At 37.2% G+C, this 11,454-nt stretch overlaps 1 protein-coding gene across 3 annotated transcripts in view; it reads right to left on the bottom strand.

Annotated features, from left to right (window-relative positions):
- Positions 1-1,804: 1,804 nt before the first annotated feature.
- The window catches only part of MAPK6 (mitogen-activated protein kinase 6), a 40,791-nt gene continuing 31,141 nt past the window's right edge, over positions 1,805-11,454 (bottom strand). For 2 of the 3 annotated variants that reach the window (XM_037054643.1, XM_037054644.1), the window contains exons 4-6: positions 10,248-10,412; positions 5,972-6,173; positions 3,052-4,153 (exon numbers count right to left, since the gene is read on the bottom strand). In XM_037054643.1, coding sequence (XP_036910538.1) covers positions 3,052-4,153; positions 5,972-6,173; positions 10,248-10,412 — 1,469 coding nt within the window. Of the gene's footprint in view, positions 4,154-5,971; positions 6,174-10,247; positions 10,413-11,454 lie in introns of all 3 variants that reach the window. The other variant, XM_037054645.1, reaches the window with a different exon arrangement.

Genomic DNA, 11,454 nt, shown 5'->3' with positions numbered 1-11,454 from the left:
TGTTCCGGGCTTTGGGAGGGCTGCCCAGGACACTGATTCCAGTGTGACCTGACTCAAAGCACCTATTTGGATGCCTGGGGGCCACTGAGAGAAGCGGGCTCAGTGAGGTGTAGTGCCAGAGAACCTGCAGTCTTCAGACACCAGGAGTGAGAGAGTACAACCTCAAATTAAAGGAAACGTCAAGTCCGTTGGGGGCAAGGGGATTCCACATGCTAATACAGAGATGACACATCCCCATAAAAGGTTTGAGGTGCCCCAAGATCCTGTACAAAGCCAAGCTATAAACACAGGCAGGGGCGGTTGTTTCTTCAAATGCAGAAATCACAACGAAAAAATAAAAGACACATGAAGAAACAGGGAAATGAGAGCCCAATCAAAGAAACAAAAGAAATCTCCAGCTGTGGCTGGTTGGCTTAGTTGGTTGGAGTGCCACCCTGTACACCAAAAGGTTGCAGGCTCAATTTTCAGTCGGGGCACAACCTGGGTTACAGGTTGGATCCCCGAAGGGGCGCATATGGGAGGCAGCCAATTGATGTCTCTCTCTCTCAAATCAATAAAACATGTCCTTGGTGAGGATTTTAAAACTCTCCATAAACTAGCTAAAATTATGTGGTTTCAATTCCTGATGAGAGCACACACCTAGGTTGTGGGTTCTACCACCAGTTGGGGCACGTGAGAGAGGCAGCCATCGGTGTTTCTCCCCCTCTCTCCCCCTCCCTTCTCCTAAGTCAATAAGCACGTTCTCTGGTGAGGCTTAAAAACAATGCTAGCAAGCTGAATCCAAAAAACACATGAAAAGAACAGTATACCACATCCAAGTGAGATTCCTGGAATACAGGGACAATTCATCATATAAAAACCAATTTGAGATACATTATCAAAGTGAAGGACAAAACCATGATTATCTCAATTGATACAGAAAAAGTGTTTGACAAAATTCAACACTTTTTCATGATTAAAAAAATCAACAAAACAGAAGAAAATTACTTCAACATAAGAAAGGCCATATGTGAAAATCCATAGCTAACATGGTGTCTAATGGTGAAAAGCCAAAAGCTTCCCCTCTGAGAGCTTGTCCGTTTAAGGCACCTTGGATATATATTTAAATTCCCACCAGTGACAATGATATTCATTCAGATAGTATTTGCTTTTTTGAAAACTGTGAATCCAAATGAAGTCAATGAACAGGTCTTGGTAAGAAGCCCAGGTGTTACTAGAACTGGCTCTGTACGAAACACAGGTAGCAGACAGAAAAGTGAGGTGGAGGAAGAATGGTTTTATATTTAGATAGGTTAATGGGTAAGTTCTTGAGCAAAAGAAAGACATAAAACAAATACATTTAAAGGAGGTTCCTCTGTGTAGTTCAAAGCTTCTACATATACCTTAAGTTTTTAAATACATAGCCATGTGCTGCCACTAACATTTCAATCAACGACAGAGCACATGTAAGACAATGGGACACCTTACAGCCTACGTGTGTACTAGGCCGTCCCATCTAGGTTTGTGTACGGAGCTCTCTGAGTTTGCACAGCAAAATCACCTAATGATGCATTTCTCACATCCCTCTGGTTCTGCACATGACTACAGACAGCCTTCATTCCATTTCATTATGTGAAGGTTTGCATCAACAAAAGAATTGCGTGGAAACAAAAATCCTTTTTCTTTTAAGCCTTTTAGCCTAATGTAGTTTAAACTACAGCCACAATTCAAAAATGCTCTAAAGTGGAACTAGATGAAGATTCTGCCAGTAATTTTCATTCCAGTAGGTAATTTTAATTATCTAAGGAGTTATACAGGAGCCATATTTGCTGGCCAGGTTTTATTTGTCCTTTTCCTTCAAACAGGATAACCAAAGATAACAGACAGTATTCAATAAAATAAAATGGATGAAACAAATTCTAAGAAACTCCAATGCCACATGCTACATTTAACCTAATTTTATTCATGCTTGCCTTGGGATGGGAATAGATCATTCAGTAAAAACATACAATAAAAACAAAATATGTCTTATCATGTACAACTTTTAAACTACAATAATGATGTACCTTAATTACTTTCATGCACACGTCTAACATTACAGCTTTTTTTAAAAATAAACACAATTAAGACTTCTAGGAGCATTTTATAATAAAGTAATTCCTAATTTTTCTTTGTAGATAGATCAAGCACCTCCAAAATACAAATTCCTATACACAGTGAGCACTTTACTTAAAATGAATACTTAAGTGAATTAAGTACGTGGACAGCCTTAGAATAAGCTGACATTATATATTCAGCTAAGTAGGCAACAAACCATAGTGCCAAATGGAAAAAGTGTATTTGCAAATAAATCTCAAAAACTAAGTTAACTTTTTATAATTTAATACAGAAAATATACTGATTTGCTAAAATAAATAAGATGTGATGTAGTTAACACTTCACTATGAAGGATGCACACCAGAACATTTGTAAGTGGTGAGTGAATCTTAGGAACAGGTGACGACAGACGCTGGCTAAAGAGAAGTGCGCACTGCGAAGCACTGGGGGTGGTCTAGGTTTGCCACATACTTTTGTTACCTTGAGGTAGATAACACATGTGTACCAAATTCGGCATTCCTTTTCAGTTGCTGCTGGTATCATGTGTTTTAAGAAATGTGTACAGTATGAAAAACTTGAAAATACTCATGAATGAAAAATGTTTTAGGAAAAAAATAGATATTTTCATGCAATTATGTACAGACTCACTGTGTAAATTTCAAGGCAAGATTTTTGTTTCCTGTAAAACAGATCGCTGTTCTATGAGAGAATGTTTTTTACTTGTCTAGTGCATTTTTTGTCTCCTCCTGCATTGCATTATTTTCCTCTATTCTTTATTCCTGTGTGCAAACGACATGCCAGTTAAAATGAAAACCATCTCACATGTAGAAAAAAATCTGGATTTTAAAAACCAAGAATAAAATCCTTTCTAAATGACACCACCTGATTCAAGTAAAAAAAATGACTTAAACACTAGTAATATAAAAGACAAACACATTTCATGAAGAATACAAAGAGAAATGTCTGCTGAGTGTTTTAGTTCAGATGTTTCAGAATGCTGCTGTATGTTTTATGAGCAATCTGAGGGGAAGATTTCATAGCAGAAGGTGTTAATGTGGCCTGTATTGACTTAAGTGGTGACCCAACTGGACTGTGAAACTGTGGGATGCCTATGGACTCAAGCTGCTTGTTAAAGAGGAACTCACCACTGTTACTCAGAAATTCTTCCTCATTTCCTATCTCCCCAAGCTTCCCGTCTTCTACAGGCTCAGTTTCTAGCATTTCAGTATCTTCTTTCCTACTGAAGAACTTGTCCAAGTAACTGGTGTAAGTGTTTTCCTTCTCGATCTGTTCATCCTTCCTTACCTCACAACAAAACTGATTTATGAGAAAACAGTCATCCCCACTACCCACAAACTGGCTATCCCAAGAAGACTGGTACAAGGCTTCTAACTGAGCCAAATTTGCCATTCCCTTTTCCTGTTTTTCTTGACTCACTGACTTTGATATCAAACTTTTCAATTCTAGATGGGACACTGAGCTATTCAAGTCATTTAATTTATCAACAACATCAGTAGGCTCATGTTGTGAACTAAGCTGAATAGTTCCTGCAATGAAAGAATCAAAGTCAAATCCCTGGTTCTTTTCCCTTTCTTTTTCAGCCAGTTGCTGTGATGCCTCCTCTAGAGCTATCTGGGCTTTAACCAACCCATTCCTTTCACATTTTGACTTGCCTTTCTTATCAGATTTTTCTTTGCTTTGTTCTTTCCAATTGGAAAGGTCTATAATAAGCTTGGGTTCATAGTAATGGTTAACTTCACTCTCTCTCCAAACTAAGTTATCTAAATATGATGATGACCTCATTTTGTAGTTACAAGTATGGCTACACTCCAGATCACAGTATTTGTTTTCATGGTGATCTGGGTACTGCCAACAAGGCTCAGTAGAGTAACTGGTATCAAAAGCAGGATCCTCCAAATACTTTTCACACTCTCCATCCAAGTATTTTCGTGGATCAACTTGTACTTCTTCTTCTTCAGTGACATCAGACAAAGCTCTTGGGTCTCGCTGAACTTCATCAACATCAAAGTTGTTATGTATAGGCCAATCATGCTCTGAAAACTGACAATCATGATACCTGAAAGAAAAAAATCAACACGTTACTGTTAGTCCAAGTGTCTGATTTCATTTCCAAGTTCACTGAGTGCCTTTTATGTGAAAGCACTCAGGGAGGCCTATGAGGGGATAATAGAGGAGTCTAAGTCATGAGCCTTCCCTGCCCTTAGGAACTTACAATCTTAATAAATAGGTAATATCTGTAACCATATAGAACAATAACAATATGAGGCAATATTTGGTAATTACCAATGATGTAATAAAAAAACTTTGGAGTCCTCCATTCTGAAATAAAACCAAATATCATTTCAAACTGATTTCCTCTTTTCTCTGTTTTATTTTTTTATCCACCTCAAACACAACTGCAGATAAACATCTGAATGGCTGGCATCTTTATAGTTTAACTCTAACACAATTTCACACAGAGACAAAACATTTTATGGCCACAAATGCAGATCTCTAATCTTAATCAGGTCTCTTCAAGATATTTACTCTACTGGTAACAGCCATACTAGATTTAGAGGAAGACTTCCTGGAACTCATCACTAACAAGGTGGAAAACAACAAAAACAAAAACTCTCCATTATATGTGTTACTGAATGCAGTATCCTCTCCTGATACCTCCCAGCAAGGTGACCACGCCAGGCCCAGTCAGGGCACAGGCCTGGGTTGTGAGCCAGATCCCAAGTAGGGGTTCACGAGAGGCAACCACACATTGATGTTTCTCTTTCTCCCTCCCTTTCCCTCTAAAAATAAATAAATAAAATCTTTTAAAAAATGCAATGGGTAAACGAATTAATTTCAACATTAATTACTTCTTTAATTATTAATTTGCAATCATTTAGCTTTTAAACACAGAAATATATAAAGTCCTGAAGGTGTTAAGACTGTCATTAGTGATTCCCAAACCTGGCTAAATATCAAAATCATCTTAAGATTTAAATAATGTTGATTCATTATTATATGCTACCACCTCACTTTGAAGCAGAATTATATCCAAACTTCTCTAGAAATTTAGGAATCCTAAAAGGAGGCTAAGGAATTCTTTAACTAAAATGTATATTATCCATTTTGATGTTTTATACTGTTCAGACTAAAAAAGACCTTTATACTGAGCCAAAAATTTATTTTATGTCATGAGAAAAAACATTTGAATGTATCATGATAATTTACATTTAAGACATAATAATCTCTATGTAAAAACTTAAGACAATTATGGAGATACCCTATTGCGTAAGATTGAGTCTTCTCATCCAACATCTTAAAAAACTGTAACATTCACAAAAGCAACAGTTCAAAATAGTTTAGACTTGCAACCTTTAACCTCCACATTTAAAGGATCATTAATTTTATTAATTAAATGTCTTAATTGCTTTGAAAATGTTTTTAAAGTAGCATTTACCTTTTACTATTATGTATATCCTAACTAGTAACTATTAAATAGGTAAATTCCATGTCTATTATTCATAGATAAGTTTAGCAGAAACCCAAACAGACGTTTACCATATTTTTAAAGAATTCTACACTGTGTTATATATAATTTAAAAATAAAAATCATTGTATTGTGGTTTATTAAAAAAATAAATATTTTTCACCCTGGCTGGTGTAGGTCAATGGATTGCATACAGGCCTGCAAACCAAATGATCGAGGTTCGATTCCCAGTCAGGGCACATGCCTGGGTTACAGGCCAGTTCCCAGCAGGGGACACTTGAGAGGCAACCATACATTGATATTTCTATCCTTTGCTCCCTCCCTTCCCCTCTAAAGATAAAAAATAAAATCTTTTTTAAAAAGTGCTCTTTAAAAAATTAATATTTTTCTAATTTAGGATTAATTTACCTTTCCCAATTATAAATGTGGCTATGAGTTTCATCCATAAGCAAAATATCATCAACCTCATCTTCAATATGAAAAGGATGACTGGAGATTGGCTCATCCATTGGAAAAGAATATATGCTCATGTAAGGATGGGAAAGCGCTTCTTCTGCTGTCAACCGATCCATGGGGCTAAACGTCAAAATTTGTTCCAGGAAATCCAGTGCTGCAGAAGGAAACAGATAAAACTCCTTAACTATACTGAAAGTCCACCAACCTGTGAGGGAAAACAAAGGGACTGCACAATTAAAAGGTAAGTTAGCATAAGTTTATCACAGAAATAAAACTAGTTTACCTGATTTACAGATTAAAAAGACATTTATTCAGTGAACCTAGCAAAAATGTGAAATGTACCCCAATCTCATGTTTATGGCCAGTTATAAAAGAAAAGGAATATATTAATTTGAACCATATGAAACCACTATTTTTGTCAGTTAAAAATGGTCAAATAACAGCAATTTCATGTGGCTAAACCTAATACATAGGTCCTAGTATAAGCTCCACAACTCACTAATTTCACTGAATTACTAGGTTACTTAAATTTGCTGAACTTCACTTTCTTCATGTATAAAATAGATATACAGACATCTTATAAGGTATAAAAATTAAAAATACAGTGTCTAGTGCTTAATCAAACGACTCCCCCTGTTGTTCCCTCACCTCATTGTCTGTCATACTAACTTGTTGATCTCTGCGCACACCAATCTCATGCCAGCATATCACACAATGCACCTGATCATTTCAGGGCCCTGGTGGAACTACCATACACCCATTTCTTCCCCGTAACGCCGCCTGTTAGATCTGCTAAGCTCCTTCCCCAGCTGGAACCACACTATCTATCACCAGCCTAAAGGCTGCCCTACCACCACACATTCCTATGCCATATGACTTTGACCAATCTTCAACTCTGAATCATTTCCACCTTCTACTTTGCTTCCTAGCCATATAGTACTGATGAAAGCAAAATAGAAAAGCACACATATCTGGCTCACTACCAATTCATACTACACAATTTCAATTTGGCCTTTGCTATTGTGCTCAGCAATATTTCACACCATCCCTTTACACTCTCAATCTTCTCTATCATTCTCAACAGATAAACTGATTTCACATTAACCTCCATTCCTCCTTCTTCACTATGGTCTGTAACACATCCTCTTATCCTTACCTTCTGTCTCAAAGGAAAAGATAGTCCTTCTCTCTAAAAACTAAGCTGTACTATGAAAAAGACCCTACCACATTATCTCATTCCACCCTCAAAGCAGTCCAATAAAGACTAAAGAGGCCCTGGCTGGGTAACTCAGCTGGTTACAGCATCATCCCAATAGGCCAAGGTTGGGGGTTACCTAGTCAGGGCACATACAAGAATCAACCAATGAATGCATAAGTAAGTGGATCAACAAATTGATCAATCTCTCTCTCTCTTAAAAAACAATTTTAAAAGAAGACTACACAGGAAAAACCTAAGGCTCAATGGTACTCATGCCCCTCCTCAGTGACCCAGGACTGAGATTTCTTCCTGTGCTACCCACTCTTTCCCCTTCTATTATATATCATTCTAATCTAGATTAATGTATATATTAATCTAATCTAATTCTAATCATTTCACAATATATCAAGCTACTCTTGGTTCTCCTGAAAAAAACAAAAAACAAAAAACAAAAGTCAGTCTTAATTAGTCCAGGGCCCACACGTCTCAAGGCAAAAGAGACACTAAGGCATATATAGAGTTATGGATGGTGACTCCGCACAACACCAGTCCTCTTACACAAGAGGAATGTATTGTAAAATCCCTAGCATTTGGGAACTGTAGGCAGAAAATAAAGAGGAAGAAATAAGCCCTAGCAGGTGTGACTCAGTGGAATCAGCTCCAGCCTGCAAACCAAAGGGTCGCTGGCTCAATTCCCAGTCAGGGCACATGCCTGGGTTGTGAGCCAGGTCCCATGCTGGGGGCTCACAAGAGGCAACCACACACTGATGTTTCTCTCTAAATATTAATAAATAAAATCTTAAAAAAAAAAGCTCTGGTGCGTCTCAGTGGATTGAGTGCCCGCCTGAGAACTAAAAGGTTGCAGGTTCAATTCCTAGTCAGGGCACACGCCTGAGATGCAGCCCCAGTAGAGGGCGTGAGAGGCAACCACACATCAATGTTTCTCTCCCTCTCTCCCTTCCCTTCTCTAAAAATAAATAAATAAAATCTAAAAAAAAAAGAAAGAAAGGAATAAGAAAGAAACTAGCAAGGCTGAGCTCCCAAGTGTATGTATACACTTCACGTTTCTATCATGTAGGTAGTTCTATAGAACGGCACTGCTCTAGAGGAAATCTGTAACAATGGTGTTGAAGTGTGCTAAGATGTAGGAGTATGTGGTAAGCTATAAAGAAAGGGAGGATGAGAGGTAAGTACGGAGAAAAATGAAAAAGAGGGTATTATTCAACTAAAGACATTAACCAGAGAAAGGTTCCTAGTAGTCTTAATGTGTTCATTCATATGGAGCATATCTATGAAGTAAATTTTTAGTCTCAGAAACTTTAAACACTTTGCATTGCACTTGTGAGCACAGCTCTGCCATTTGTGAATAACAAGAATCTTTGCACAATTAACTTAACAGATCCATTATCAAAGACAGTCATTCAACACATTATGAATAAATCCTAGCATGAGCCTGATTTTCAGGTTGTTTTATAGGTGACTGAGACAGGCCCCCACCCTAATGAAGGTAGGAAAAAAGAAGATGCAAATTCAGCTAGATGCAACAGCAATGTCTTATATTTCTAGCTTGTCTCTTTGATTAGACAGAGCAACAAAACCAATGACTTACTCCAAAGCCTAACCATTTATCTCTAAGCAGCGTCATACCTGTAAATAAAGGGTTTTAAAAACATAAGACAGTCACCCTGCTCCCTACTCCACGTCTGGATTCTAATTTAATAGCCTGCATTTTTAAAGAGCTCCCACAGAAAACTCTGAGGCATTGTCAAGTGCTATGTGGCTACTATTCAGTTACGAACAGGGATGTCACAAGAGTGGCTACGGGGATAAGAGCAGGAGAGCCAGCAGTGGAACCTGTGAAGACAGACTGGAAGACTGGTTAAGAATGTAACCTTAAAAGGAAGCCTACAAAACCCGTTGAAATTAAATACAGCCAATTCCTTTTTATTTAAGCATTTACTAAAGGAATTCCAAGCATATTTAAGCCAGCGGGGGAAGGGGGGAAGACCATGTCAACATGATTTTGCCATCTAGTGCCTACTTCTCAAAATATCTGCTACTTTAAAACACTTTAACACAAACTCACCTGAACCATGGAGAATGATCAGAGTTGGTGATATGAATAATGGATGTATAATTCAGAGAAAGTTTAAGATGTTTAGAAAACTATACATCCTAACTAACATTTTGATTCATGACAGAACTACACTATCCTGACACTGATGCACCTTACTACAGTGTAATTCTTAAAAATGTAAGACACAATCAACTTTTTAGAAAGATATTTTTCCTATCTAATGTTCTTCCTAAAAAAATATTACGGATTACTACAAAAGTTAAAGACTTTCGTATCTTAATTTATAATGTCAAATCTAAAAATATGTAACTATTTTGAGACATGAAATTAATTGCTTTAGTGGTTAACAAAGTTTTGACTTTCTCCAAGTTCCTACTACTTTCGAGCTTGCACAAACTCTCACTTTGGCACCGAATACTCCTAATACCAATCCACAAACTCTTACGTAACGCGTTTGCTCATCATGGAGTTTTGCTTATTCCTCCACCTCTTCCTTGTCCTAAGGCTCTGCTTCCCTGCCTCCCACCCAACTAAATTCACTCTTTCATATCTAAATCATATTCTTACTCATACCCACACTTACTTACACATAACCCTCACAGAACTCCATTCCAGCTTAGTGAGTGCCAGTTATTCAATATGCTCACCTAATGGTAGATACTCAGAGGTATAAGCTGGGAAAGTAAATTCAGTTAGAACCAAGAAAGAGTAATAAACTTTTGCAATCTGGAAAATTATTTAAAGGAGCAAAGAAATAGACACCAGCCTAAATGCCAGGCCATAAAAAGGGACAGTGAGAGTTTAAGTGTCAGGTATGCCTTAAGTATCTAAAGACTATTTGGGAGAAAGCCATGTATCTAAAGATAAAAAGCTGAAGCTTCCTACACAGATCCTGCTTAGTTATACACACTCCCACCCCCCAATTCGTGATGGTTATTCTTGAGTCACAATACCTTCTCGACTAATTCCTGGAAGCAGCTGAGTTAAAGGTTTGTGTGGCTCAGTCATGTCGTTTCTAATGTAAACTGGAATTACGCTGAGAAGCTCCTGACGATCTTCCTCATGTACAACAGGAATAGATTCTAAAATTAGCTGCATCTGTTCAAGTTCATGTGCACCTGAGTGATATTTTAAAAAAAAGAATAACAAAGAGAATATAAACAAACATAATAAACACAGTCTAAAGCTATAAGAAACTAACTTAAATATTTTGATGACCACTGACAGGGGGGAAATGGTTTTAACTGAATCATTAATTAACAGATTTCATTGTTTTGAATATCAACAATCTTCTCAAAAAGCTTATCTATTTCAATCTCTACTCAGTAATATATTTAGTTATAGTTCTTTGTTTCTTTAAGAAGCTGACTGTTGAAGTCTGGTCTCATATTAAGGTATCACAAAGTAGTGAAAAAAAAATCAATGAATTGTGATTCAAGAGACTTGTCTTCTAGTGTTAACTGTGCCCCTATCTAACTGGCTAAAACTGTGGGACTACTTACCACAGTGATCACTTGATTTCATTATCAATAAAATAGGTTGAACTACATTAGTGAAACAGACAGTTTTATAGTGTCAGGCTCAATATTTCAAGACCACTATTTAAGAAATAAGAGGAACCTTTAGGCTAAATGGATTACACAATAAGAAAAAAGAAAGAAAACCCATTCCGTTTTCTTTCCCACTAATTTCTGGAAATTCATTCAACTTTCAAATTTTTCTTCAGTGTCTACTATAAGCCAGCACTTTAGAATACAGCTGTGAAACAAAACAGACCAAGCCCCTACCTTCAAGGAGCTTATAATCTAGTGGAGGAAAACAGACAATAGCTATAAACATTTATATCAACTGGTAACAAATACTATGAAGGAAAGTAGAGTAAGCTAAGGGGGAAGGAGGATTATTGGGGTAGGATTGTTAATACACAGAAGATCATCAAGGAATCTGAAAGTTAAGGAAATTAGAGAACACACCATACATTTATAAAGAGAAAGGGAATTCCAGAAAGACGGGAAAAGGCCAAAGGCCCTGAGAAGATAGTAGGCTTGGCATGTTTAAGAAACAATCAGGCAAGTGTAGCTGAAATAGATGGCTGGCGGGAAATGACAGGGGTGAGGTAACTGTGGTACCACAATACAAAGGGTCTGCTTTAGCCTGAAT

Source organism: Sturnira hondurensis, unplaced genomic scaffold, assembly GCF_014824575.4.
Source record: "Sturnira hondurensis isolate 20B ecotype Veracruz unplaced genomic scaffold, ASM1482457v3 Scaffold0008196, whole genome shotgun sequence".
NCBI lineage: Eukaryota > Metazoa > Chordata > Mammalia > Chiroptera > Phyllostomidae > Sturnira > Sturnira hondurensis.
Note: the sequence above shows the minus strand (reverse complement) of the source record. Positions and strands in the feature narration are given on the sequence as shown.